The sequence below is a fragment of the Camelus dromedarius genome, chromosome 12, assembly GCF_036321535.1.
Source record: "Camelus dromedarius isolate mCamDro1 chromosome 12, mCamDro1.pat, whole genome shotgun sequence".
Lineage (NCBI taxonomy): Eukaryota > Metazoa > Chordata > Mammalia > Artiodactyla > Camelidae > Camelus > Camelus dromedarius.
In genome coordinates this window covers 50,610,714-50,624,562 of record NC_087447.1, presented here as the reverse complement: position 1 = coordinate 50,624,562, position 13,849 = coordinate 50,610,714, and the positions used below count along the sequence as shown (strand labels likewise).

At 40.8% G+C, this 13,849-nt stretch overlaps 1 protein-coding gene across 1 annotated transcript in view; it reads right to left on the bottom strand.

The window, feature by feature from the left end:
- ACER3 (alkaline ceramidase 3) overlaps window positions 1-5,659 on the bottom strand; it is a 146,589-nt gene extending 140,930 nt beyond the window's left edge. Inside the window, exon 1 of the mRNA XM_064492737.1 lies at window positions 5,456-5,659. Coding sequence (XP_064348807.1) covers window positions 5,456-5,558 — 103 coding nt within the window. The 5' untranslated portion in view covers window positions 5,559-5,659. The remainder of the gene's footprint in view (window positions 1-5,455) is intronic.
- Between the last annotated feature and the right edge of the window lie 8,190 nt (window positions 5,660-13,849).

The following is a 13,849-nucleotide window of genomic DNA, read 5'->3' as shown; positions in this document are numbered from 1 at the left end:
CATACATATGTCCATCACAACACCTGGAACAATTTACTGGCCGTCTCTGATTAAATTAAATCTAAGTCTCTATTAATTAAATCTAAGTCTCTATTCATTAAATCTAAACCCTCTAGTACACTGACTTTGGCCCTTCATTTGGCCTTCACTCTTTAGGTGATTTACCATGTTTTTGAGCTATCAGTCGGAGGCAGTGCTACTTGGCTGTCAATAAGGCTCAGGGATAAGACTATCTTCCTTAAGGTGACAGGGACATCACCTCTGCCAGCCCACAGAGCCTCAGGACCAGAAGGCCTGAAGCATGTTCACATCCTCGAGGCTACTATTCAGGGGAGATAGTGGGAAGGGGCCTAAAAAAAGGAAAGGAAAAGGCAGCAAGGAGGTACAAGCAGCTAGATGCCTTCTGTAGCATGTTTGTGTGGTAGAGAGGCAGCTGGTTAAAGCCCCTCTAGTCTTGTGCTGTGGTGACAATGAAGGAAAGACCCCTTACCCCTTTACCCCATCTAAGAGAATCCTATCATAAAGATATAGAGACTGAGGGTTGCCCTACTTCCCTTCCACCCAATTTCTATGAATAGGATGGGTAGACAGGCAGCAAACCTGTAAGAAGGGACAACACCTACATAGCTTGAATCATCCTAGCCCAAGTACAAAAAGGAGATGGTTATTAAGTGGTCCATTCATTCTCCTGATCTATGAAAGTTTTACTAATCAGGTTACTTCCTCAGACTGAGGCAGCTTCTATGAAACTCATAATTAGAAATTTAAAAATAGTTTTAGCTTTCTGATAAATAAACCCTCCTTCATAATATGTCAATTTTTGCCCATTCTTCTTTCAAATACATTTTTAGGAATGCAGTTCCCTTGAAAGTAGGAAATGCCTATTTGAACTTAGCTGTTCATACCCCTACTGGCTTATTAGCTACCTTGAACAGACATATGGTCTATGTATAGTTTTTTATTTTAAGTCAATGACAAAATAAGTTTTCAACAAATATTTGCTGAATAAACTTAACATTCTGAAAAAAATTTAACTGAGTAATTCTCCTTTGAGGCCACAATTAAAGCATAGATTTCCCTTCCACTTCCCTTTAGGTAATAATATTTCTTCCATGAAAATGGAAGCACCTGAAATTGTACTTTAAAAGACACTGACAGTATGTCTTGGTAGAAAGAGTTGTCAGATCTGTACTTGAATAACATTTCTGCTGCTTAATAGCTGTATGACACAACTTCTTAACTTCAAGTTACTTAACTCCTCTAAGATTCAGTTTCCTCATCTGTAAAATGGGGATAACACCACCTACTTAGTAAGAATGTTACTAGGATTAGAAATACACAGGCAGTCTTCATTTTGCAGGGTTCTAATATGTACAAATTTCGGTTATCACAGCTTAGTTAAATAATACTGATTCCCCAAAAACACAATTCAAATTTCAATTACCACAATACATTAACTGTGAGTAACTGATTACGGTACAAATTTCACTACTACACCTTCAGTCCACAAATCACTATATAAATAATAGAAGCACATCATGATCAGTTACTAACCGAGTCACTTCTTTCAAAGCCTGTTGGTGGATTTGACAAAATAAATTGCAAAGGAACAACAATTAGGCTGTTGGTGGATTTTCATCAGTACATTAAAAGCTAAGATACAATGGAATAATATCCTCAAAGTGCTAAGAGAAAAATATCTCTCCGCCTAAATTTCTAACTATGGATAAAGCAACAGGGCAAAGTCTGTTGGTGATTAGTTACTGCACATCTTTATCCAGTTCATGTATTGACAACAAAGCGTGTAACTGAGTTGCCTCCTTGTCTACTGGTGATAAACGTACGTGACGTTTTACAAAAATCAATAACTGAAAGAGGGAACAGGCCAACAATGATGAAAGTGCAGCAAAAAAACAAAAAATAATAATGTTGGACATAAAATCCCAATCAAACATAAAAGGAGTCATAGAATAGCTGACCATGACAACTTTGACCCTACTGCCATTCAAGAGACTCTAGATATGCTGCCAGAGGAACTTAGTGAAGGCAAACGTATCAACACAAATGAAGAAAGTGGTTGTGAGAAAAGGGTGAAGATGGACCAGAAGTGATGCCAGCAAATTTGCATTTCACTCTGAGAGATATTTCACAATATTGAAAGTGCAAAGAATAAAATGTTGGAAACTGATCCAAACCTAAAAAGGACTATGACAATTCACCAATGCATAGAAGAATACTCATTCTATATTATATTACCTGACAAGAAGGCAAGCACTGTTCAGACTACTCTAGATAAGTTCTTCTACACAGAAATAAAACATTTTAATTCTCAATGTTTTTAAACTACAGTGTACTAAATATTAGTTTTACTATTTTTTTCTTTTTCTATATATTTATGACCAATAAGAAGGTTTACAGTGTTTGACAGAAATGTTTAAAGGTCACAGAACACTCATAACTTTTCTCATTGATTGTTAAGAATACTTTTCCAGATCTTAACTTGCATGGTCATTTGTATTGTCCCACACTACCAAGCAAAGTGAGGAATGCCTGTTCCTATAACTTCTGGCACATCAAGGCACTTACTATTTCACAACTAAAGAGAAACCCTCTACCGTTTCCCCTGGTCCCTGCAATCCACTCAGACAAAAAAGGAATTTAATTCATCTTGGGTAATGTTAAGAAGATAGCATTTCAGGTTTTTCAATGACTAAGAACTGTTGCCATCTTGACATGCAATTCCCCAAACTGGTCTTTAGATTATCCAAAATACACACACCCCAATGCGGAAAGATAGGCTTCTTGAACAGTTATTCAATTTGTCATCAGTGATAGTATACTACTTCACACCGTCCTTATCCCTTGCATGCAGGAGCAAAACAACAAATGTGTGACAGAAGTGATATTGTATAGCAGTTTACAGTCAGACCTCAATTTGAACACTACCTCTACACCACTTTTTGCAACCTTAGATAAGTTGCTTCTTAGAGCTTTAATTTCCTAATCTGTGAAATAAGGATAATAACAATTATGGTAAAGATCAAAAAAAATAAAATATATGAAGTGCTTAGCAAAGTGTGGTACATAAGAAGCACTTTGATATAGCTATCACCATTATTATTATCCTTAACATTTCTATCATTAATGTAAGTATTATAATGATAAAATTACATTTGTTGTAAACACATCACTATTAATCAGCATATTTTTCAAAGGTTAAATCCCTTACTCAAAGGTATGATAGATACCTACTACTTGCTGGGTAAGAAGACTTGACCTCAACTTCCTCCAGATCATTTTCTCCCAAAGTACATGTGCAAAGGGCTGCCAACACTCACTCATCCTCTTCTAGCAACTCCTGATTCCTATGTCTAAACCCTCCCTGTAGTCTGCTCAGTTTCCTCTTCTGAGGACATTTAGAACTAAAGAGCCATTTCCTATTTCTCAGAGATATCTGCCAGAACCGTAGTATCTCGCTCTCTCATAATTCACATGACTTAACTGTCAGTTTTCTTTTTATTCTAATCCTTGATTCTAAACTAAGGCTCATTATTATCTACATCAACCCATAACGCTGCAAAGGGCCTAAATGTCAACTAAAGCCAACCCCTTTTCTCTACCAATTAATTCCCCCTAAAATATTCATGTTAGTTGAGAAATATCTGTTGTAACACTTTCAGTGACAGAAAGCCCCCACCTCTGAAGTCAACCCATTCAATGATTACATTTCTAGTTGAAAATCTTCCTTATGTTGAAGTAAAATCTCTTCCTTTACAGTTAGTTTCCACCCACAGGCTTTAATTTCACCTTCTAGAGAAATACAGAAAGTTTAACAGCTCTGTATCATAGCCCATCCAATATTTGAAGACCCTTGAGTGTCACTTTTTACAAATTTCTAGTTCAGAAAGCACGATTTTAAGTCTCTTCCCTTATGGACCTTCTCTGGACCATGTATGGACTTGCCAACGTGATCTAACAACAAATTGGTAAAGCACTTCCTTTGCCAACATTTGAGCTGCCAAGTAATTACACTACAAATGATCCCTTTGCCCATATTCATCCATTATTATGTAAAAATTATTAATTTAAACTAGTAGTTCAGGAAAAGTAACACTCAGCCTAAATTATGGTTTAAACGGAAAGATACTAAAAGTCTTAAAGACTACCAAAAGAGTTGGTTTTTTTTTAACCTAGCCAGTTACTGGGAACAGAATAAAGTAGGATCAGCTGGTATGAAATTCTTGCTGCTTTCCTACAAAGCCAAACAAATGCCTGGGAGAAGGATCCAGCAAAAGGAAGGTTAGCTAAAAAGTTTTGCTTAATGTCTTGAAAAAGTGGATCCAATTAAAAGAAGGCACTAACACTGAACCCAAAAATATTCTCTGTACCTTGAAGCAGGTACCTGAAGAAAGATCAAACACAGCGCACTCAAAACTTGACCCAAGTAAACTACAGAAAAAAGAAGTGGAAGATTTTTCCTGTGTTCTCCTAGCCTGGCAGGAATAATCATCTGGGGAAACACATATATACACACACACAGCCCCAAGGGGCCAGACAAGGGTAGCAGCTGGAGGAGGATTCTTCCCCAGGTCCTCAGAAGGTGTAATCAGTGGAAGTAGTGTCCTCAGAAGAATCCTAACCTTAGCCAGGTAGTCGGATAGGAGGCAGAGTGGAGCTGGGACTTGATTCCTTGTGCTCTTGGGAGCCTGGCACGAGCCAGAAAGTACAGACTAGGTGCTCTGCCTTCTACTTCTGGTGCAAGAAGACAGATGAATGGTCGTACTCAGAAAGGAGGTGATCCCTGGTACCTGAAGCTATCCTGGGTGGGAGTGGCCTGGAAGGCTAGGGGTCGAGGACGGGATCTGAGACTCGGAAAACCGTTTCCTGGAGGTGACTGAAGAGATCTCACACGAACCGAGAAAGCGGACGGGAAAGGTCGAGTTTTCACGTATTTAGGGGAAGACTAAGCTAGGACATGTTTCCTTCTCCTGTGCCCTTAGGACGAAGGCGGTGGCAGCAACAGTAGGAGCAGGTGTCCCGAGGCCTCAATTCAAATAAGCAGAGTCCCCCAGTCTTCCAAGCTCTAATTAGGGTGTCCCCAGCCTGCCCAGACTCGACCCCTCAGGCAGGAATCCCCCTTCCCAACCCCGCCCATCCGGCCTCCCCTGAGGTCCAGCAGGGGCTCCCCGCTTCTCTTCCGCCCCCCAATCTCAAGACCCCCCCAACCTGTCCAGATTGGCCCTCCTCACCTGCCACACTGGAACCCCTGGCGCTCCCTTCCTCCCAGTATTCCCGTTCCTGCGCCCTGGTCCGGGCTCCTCACGCCACCTCACCCGGCCAGGCCCGGTGCCTCCCCGGCGGCCAGATCGGCCCTCTCCCTTCCTCACGCGGCGTCTCCCCCTCAGACCCGCGCCCTCCCTCCTCGCTCCCGCCTCAGGCCGGCACCCGCACTTACAGAACTCGGCGATGTACCAGGTCACCGCGTAGTTCTCCTCACACCAGTCCAGCGTGGAGGTAGTGGGGCCCCAGTAGCCCTCGCGGTCCGCGGCCGGAGCCATCACGCGCCCGCCGCCGCCGCCGCCGCCGCCGCCGCCCAGGGGCTCCGCTCGGTGCGCTCGGCTCCGCGGGCTCCCAGGCGGGCTCGGGCCCTACTGGCGCGCTCGCCTCACGCCCCGTCCGTCCTCCCACCCTGAGGGGCGGGGCCCGGCGCCGTCAGCGATCCTACTCGGGCGGAGGCCCCGCCCACCGCGGCCGGCGCAGGGCCCAGCCCGAGGGCCCCGGGGCTGCCCTGCCTCCTCCTTCCTCGGGAAGGGGTGTGACCTGGACCGCCGGCCCCGCCTAGACACGCCCTTGGTTGTGGGTTCAGCGTTTCTGACGTCTCGGAGGCAGTTTTCTAATCAGGTTGTCTGAGTTTCTGTGTGGGAGTGTTTGGTTTTATAGGGGCAGCTGTGGCTTGATAAAATCTATGCAGAGGTGTACCTCAGTGTCCTCCTTTGGCCTCAGGCCTCAACAGAGTCCAGAAACTGAACACTCCCAGCCCTGCCGGGGACTCCCTTGAAAGAAACAGTAACTTTATGATAAAGGTATAAACGTCACTTGGGAACAAAGGTAAAGGGCAACAAACCCTGGACCGGGCGGTGGGGGGGGGGGTGCAGGGGGATGGGCTTTGAGATCCTAAAAAACAGTGTAGCCAGAGCACTGACGCAGAGTTCATTTCTGTTTGGGCTTCCAAGCCCAGAAGTTTCTAACCCTCTAACAATCTACAACTGTGCCGTACTCTTCAGGCAACCAACAGCCTCCCCTACTACCAGTCTCAAGACTCTTAATACTTAACAGCTGCTTGAGGGGTCGTTTTAAAACACAAATGCTACTGCCCCCTGCCCCTTGTGTTCAGCTGCATCAAATTCCCCTAGCTCAGAATGTTCGGGGTCCACCCACAACTTCCTGCCTTTGCTCCTGTGGTTCACCTGGGACCGATTTCCTCTCCTCTCCATTTGGCTAATTTCCCTGGTCCTTTAGAATCCAGCTTCCTGAAGCCCTTTCTGGCTTTCATCACCAAGAGCTCCCTTGCCCTTTGTTCACATCCTGCAGTGATAGGTACAACCTCATATGAAAGCTTTATTTCCATTCTTCATGGTCCTAACACCCAGGATTCTGCCTGACCACGCAGTTTGAAATGAAGAGTGTAGTTAAGGATGACACAATTGCCATTTTCTAAAGAAATAAGTCAGATAAGGTGTAATCAAAGGTTAAAAAAAAATAAGGAGAAATGAGGCACGCAAAGCCTCTCTATAAAGTGACTCAAATGTCGACTTGCAGGGTGCAAAACCTAGGAATAAAGGCAGTGTGTTTTAATAGAGATAGTAGGCTATCTGAAATTTTTCTTTTGAACAGCTGACATTGAGCTTCTGCCATGTACGTGGCCTTGGGCTGGGTGCTGGGAACACACAGAGGGAAACAGGAAAGATCCAAGACAGCACTCTCCAGAGAGATAAATAAAATTGAGGTGTGAGAAAACTTCTATTTCGAATCACTTTTTATCTTGTCCTCTAAAATTTCTGTCTCATGTATGTTCTTAATATATATAATAATCATAAGTATATATCATTTAAAAGTGAATAAATATACCTATATTTGTATATTCAAGATGAATATGCAGAAATACATGCTAAAAGTGATTTGCTGTTGAGATTGCAATAAAAACAGTGTAGTGACCACAACCATAGAGTATGATAATACTTGCTAGGGGTACAGCAAAAATTAGTGTCGTGGAAGTTGTTATGTAGAAAGAAATCCCTAATCCAGCCAAGTGACTCAAGGCAGGGGATGAGGCCTTGGCTAAATCAATACCCTGCACATTGTTCATTAACAGTGGGGGAAAAAAATAAAACAACCTACCATGGCCAGGACAAAATTTAGGAGAGAAAAATTAACTCCCCTGCCCAAGAGGAAAGGTGGGCTGCAGTAGTATCACTCAGAAAAAACAAAATGGATTTTATAGTTCCTTCAGCAATGTCTGTCTTCCTTTCTCTCTTTTCTAAAAAACTTTTCCTGCCAAGTATAAATGCAATGCATGGAAATGTAAGGAACCTGGAACAGCCAAAACTATCTTGAAAAAAACAAAACTGGAGGACTCACAATTCCCTATTTCAACAGTTATTACAAACAAACACTAATCAAGACAATGTAGTACTGGTATAAGGATAAACGTGTAGATCAATGGAATAGAACTGAGACTCCAGAAATAAATCTGTACATTTGTGGTCAATTGATTTTCAACAAGGTTGCCAAGACAATCCAATAGGGAAAGAATAGTCTTTTCAACAGGTGGTGTGACAACTGGATATCCATATGCAAAAGAATGGAATTAGACTTCTGCCATAATAGACAAATTTTAACTCACAATCAAACATAGACTTATGTGTAAGATCTACAACTATAAAACTCTTAGAAGTTTACATAAAAGTAAATCTTTTAACCTTGGGTTAGACAACAGTTTCTTTCATAAAATACCAAAAACACACCTGACAAAAGAAAAAATAAATAAGTTGGACTTCAACAAACTTAAAAACTTTTGATGCAAATGATACCAAAAATAGGAGAAAGTATTTGCAAATCATATATCTGATAGAAGACTTGTATTCTGAATACATAAAGAACTCCTACAACTCAAAAAAAAAACCGACAAAAAATGGTCAAAGCATTTTGACCATTTCTCCAAAAAAGATATACAAATGGCCAATAATCACAGAAAAGATGTTCACGTTTGCCATGTGAGAAATGCAAGTCAAAACCACAATGAGATGCTATTTCACACATACTAAGATGGCTATAACCAAAAAGACAGACAATAACAATTGTTAGCAAAGATGTGGAGAAATTGGAACCCTCCTACATTGCTGGTAGGTAAAATGATGCATCCACTTTGAAAAGCAGTTCCTCAAAATGCTAGGTAGAGTTACCATGTGACCTAACAACTCTCCTAGGTATATCCCAAGAGAATTGAAAACATCTGTCCACAAAAAATTGTATAAGGATGCTCATAGCAGCATTATTCACAATAGCCAAAGAGTGGAAACAAAGCAAATCCCATCAACTGATGAACGAATTAATAAAATGTGAAATACCCGTACAGTGGAATATTATTTGAGAATAAAAAAATGAAATACGGATACATGATGCAACATGGATGAACCTTGTAACGATTATGCTCCGTCAAAGAAGCCAAACACTAAAGGTTACATATTGTAGGATTCCATTTATATAAAACATCCAGACTAGGCAAATCTATAGAGATAGAAACTAAATTAGTTGTTGGCTTAAAGAGGGAGCAGGAATTCAGAGTGACTACTGGTGGGGACATGTTTGGTTTCTTTGGGGATGATGAAAGTGTTCTAAAATTAGTTTGTGGTAATGGTTGCACAACTCGATAATTATGCAAAAAGAAATTGTATACTCTAAATTGTACACTAACTGTATGGTATGCAAGTTGTATCTTAATAAAGCTGTTTTTTTTAAATACATTCTTATGCTGTAAAATTTAGAAAATATCCAAAAAGTTATAAAAAATAAAGGAAATCACCTGTAATCTCACCAACTAGCAATAACCATTCTCAACATTTAAGTGTATTTTCTTCAAGAATTTTACCTATGGATTTTTTTTACATGATAGAGCTAATATTGCCTTTGTGTGTCATATTTTAAATAAGCATTTCTCATGCCATTAAAAAAGTCTTGTAAATATATTAATAGCTTTACTCAGTTTTATAGATATACCACAATTTACTTAATTATTAAATATCCATGTTAGTGTTCCTTTACTACTGGGTATTTAGGTTATTTCCAATGCCTGTATATTTTTAACTAACAGATGAGAACCCACATTTCGAAAGCTTTCAACCAGATTCCTATTGAAAGCCCTTTCTACTAGTTCCCAAGACAACAAAAGAAATCCAAGCTGTAATTCATTTTTTCTGCATGGGATACACTGCACCATAACTTCACAACTGCAAAGGAAAATTTGAAACCACAAAATGTAAATGAAAGCTCAGCACAGATTAAGTGATCTTATGATCTCCCAGTTACCTGGTGGCCTCTTTTACAGGGAGGCACAGTCATGGCAGCCTATCAACACTTCCTAGCTCCTATCTGTGGGGGATGTTAGAGTGTCGGCCAAGTGCAACAGACCAAACCCCAGGGACACAAACTAAAGCCTCTCTGGGAAGAGCCCCCTGACACCCAGCTTGGGTTGGGGCCCCTATCTGTCTCTGCAGCCCTTGGGTTTCCCTCCACATAGCTCTTCTCACATTCTATCGTATTCTGCTTAGGAGTCAGTCTTCCAGACCCTGTCTCATTCTCTGTATCTCTAGTCCTTCGCTTGGGCCTGACACCGAATTGGTGCTCAGGGAGTATTTATAGAATAATAACAACAATAACAATAACAACAACAACAATAATAATAATGTAACATTTATTAAACATTTACCATTGGACCAGGCCCCGTTCTGAATTCTTTCTATGTATATTGACTTAGTTAAATCTCACAACAACCCTGTAAGGTAGATACTGTTCTTTTCCCCATTTCATAGTTAGGGACATTAAAAGACAAAGAGGTTAAGTTACTTGCCTGAATGTACAGGACTAGTTTGCAGCAGAGCCAAGATTTGAATTTAGGCAGCCTAACTTCAGAGCTTAGGTGCTTAATAGCTACATTAAGAAAAACTGCTAATGAATTTGTAAAATATTGATAATGAAGCCTAACTCTGAGAATTTTACAGGGATATGGAGCACACCCGTGAAGATAAGCCGCACAAATATAGGAACCATGTAACCCCACTGTATCCCCAACATATAGCTTGGTACAGATTAAGCCCTCAGTTAATATGTGGTGAATGAATGATATAAAAAGGCAAGGGTGAGAAAAGGTACAAAAGAATAAGAATTTTTAAAGTGTTATTACATGTGTTATTTACTTTCTCCATTTAATAAAACAAGAAATACAAGTTCGTTTTGAAAAAATTAAAAATACGGATGAAAAATAGTTCTATTATGAAATATGCAATATATAAAAATAATATATCACATGTAGAGAGCAAAAATGAAATGAATCTTGAAATCGCCACCACTCAGCTTAAAAGAGAACTTGACTGATTCCTTAAGCTCTTGTGCGTCCTTCTCCAGTCTCATCACTTTCCTCCTTCCAGAATCAACCACCTTCCTGAATTTTGTTTTTATCATTCCTTTACCTTTCTGTATACTTTTATCAGATGACTGTATCCCTGAGCATAGATTTGGTATGTTTTTAAATTTTTTAAATGTGAACACATATAGTAAATATTCTTCTGAGACTTGCTTTTTCTCAGCTCAATATTGTGCTTTTATTTTTTCCTTTTGGAGGGGGAGGTAATTAGGTTTATTTATTTATTTACTTAGCGGAGATACTGAGGATTGAACCCAGGACCTCATGTATGCTAGGCATGCACTCTACAACTGAGCTATACCCTCCCCTCAATATTATGCTTTTAAGATTCATCCATGTATGTGGCATAAAGCTGTAGTTCCTTCATTAGTCTTTTATAATAAATCTTTTATTGTACAACACACAATGTGTTTATCCATTTTCCTGAGATGGATGTAAGTTGTTTCCCATTTTTGCTATTAAAACCGATGTTCCCATGAACATTCTTTTTACAAATCTGATACACATGTGCAAGTTTCTTTAGCAACATTACCTATGAACGGAAGTCTTCACATTTTCAAATGTATTAAGTAATGCCAAATAGTTTTCTAAAGTGGTTGTATCAATTTATTTCCACATTAAAATTATGTTTCATAATATAAAATGTATTTATACAATAAAAATACAATCCACAATAAATATATATATACATATAAAGAAACACCTGAAATTTCATCAGTTGGTAGTAACCACTGATAATATTTTGGTATATAACTAGCCAAACATTCTTCTCTGTGTGTATGTTTTATTAAAACATAGGAATGTATATGTTTTGTTAAAATAGAACCCCAAAATATAGATAATTTTAGAACTTCTGTTTTCACTTACAATTCGTGATAAGCTTTAAAGAATAAGTGTTTTATGCATCTGCTGATGCTTATGCTTCCAGAAACATCATCAGTGTAATCATCACGCCCAGCCCCAGACTCTGAGACTCAACTGCCACATCTGTAGCTGGGCCCTAGGCCCCACTCTTCAGGCAGAGTTAGTGCTTCCTTCTTGCTTTCTGGCTCTGTCCATTTCCCACACTTGGCCTCTTTGTCTGTTGCCTGGTTTATACCCACAAGGCAGCTATGAGGTCCTGGAGAGAAAGGATCACCCATATTCATCTTATGTTCCCAGTGTCCAGCACTGGATCTAGCATGTGAGCAAATCTAGATGTTTCTCAGATTAAGTAACAAATCCACTTTTATGAAGCGATCTGGCATAGCAGTTAAGGGTATTGGCTCTGAAATGCAGTACATGGCATTGTATCCCACCTCTTAATAAGCTGTGATCTTGGTCCTATTAACCTCTCTAAGCCTCAGTTTCCCTGTATATAAAATGGGGAAGCAGCAGTACCCACTTCATGTTTGGATTAAACTTCTTTAAAAGTTGCAAAATACAGACCCAGAAATGGAATGAGATCAATATATCTCATGGTATTGTGGTATTATTATTACTTTGAAGGGAAGAAAAGCCTTCTTGGTGAAGCACAGGGAATCATACTGCCCACCATGCACAGGGAGATAGTGGGGAACATTTGGGCCTCACTTTCTCATAAGACCTGCTTTCTAAACTAAGAGGAAAGTTGGATTACAGAGAACAAAAAGTCAATTTCACACTCCTTGAGACAGTTAAGCTTCCTTGGCCCCTAATCTCCCAGTATTTCCTCTCATCCCCACCCCACCCCATACCCTAACCACAAGCCACCTGCTGCCGTGTCTCCTGCACTATTCTAGACAACAGAAGGGGACAAAATAGACAAATTTCAGGGATCAAAATGTAACAAACAATTATAATAGTTAACATTTATATAATGTTTACTCTGTTCCTGACACTGTTCTGGGTACTCTTGAGTATTACTTTCTAAAATCTTTCTGACAACCCTATGAGTGAGGGCTACCTTTAGCTCCCATTTCCCAATGATGAAACTGACATAGTGAGATTTCACCCAAGGGCACCCACCTAATGGCAGCTGAGTAGAGGCTGGAATCCAGGCAGTCTGGCGCCAGAGGCCATGCTCTTAACTACTATGCCAAGCTAGTCCTGCAGGAGCTCAGTAGACGGTTCTCTGCAGTTCAGAGGGCTGTAGCCAACACTGCATTTGCGTTCTCTCGGCACCTAGAGTGTAGGAAATGGGGCTTGAGAGTTCTGCAGGGACAATTCCCTTAGGGACCTAGAGGGTTTTTTTTTTTTTTTAAGGAAGAGACCAACATGGGTAAATTTGCAGAGGGGAGGACAGACTGATTGAACTGGGAAAGACTAAAGACATGGAATGTCCTGGAGATACTTGCAGTGATTTGGTTAGTAGAAGTGGTGATGGAGAGGAGGAGACAAATTTATAGATGTTTGAGAGATAGAACCAACAGGATTTGGAGACAGACTGAAGCAGGGCATTGGAGGGATGTGGGAGATTGAGGGAGAAGTAGGTAGTGGACTGCTCCTGGGTTTCTAGCCATTCTCAGCTGCCGGAACACCAGCAAATTTATCTGGCTGCAGTGGGTGGATGTAGAGAGTCAGTCAGAACATGAGGCGGAGAAAGCATTGGGCAAGAAAACAGCCTGCAAGGGCTTGAAAGGGCAAGAGAAATGTGGGCAGAGTGAGACATTCAGGGTGGCTGACCATGTGTGCAGAGATGGGGGGACAGTGGTGCCAAATATCAGGGACTGAGGATGGAAAGACTGGGACCTAATATACTGTGATAAGGTGTTGGGGCTTTATCCTAGAGATAACAAACTAATCAAGAAAGGAAGTAACATGTTTCCGTATGTTAAGGAGAACCAATTTTTGGTTTGGGGGATTTTTGTTGTTGGGGGTAGGGTGGGAAGAAGAGGGGAATCAGGAAAATTAGTCTGATTGCTCAATTAGGAGGCTGTGGCAAGTTATCTTGACAAAAGATAGGACAGTCAGGTTAAACTGCAACACAGGTCCTGGGCGGGCAGTCCTCGCACCAGCCTTTCCAGAAGGAACTCCCGTGGCACTTGCTTCAGGGAACAGAGGAGAGCTGAGGTTTACCCAGTCTGCTCCTGAGCCCCAAACATGCCACACCCTAGGAAGTAAGTCACCACTCTATGACCAGGGTCATCAGCCCTTGCTTAAGCACCTGGAAAATAGATACAACATACATTT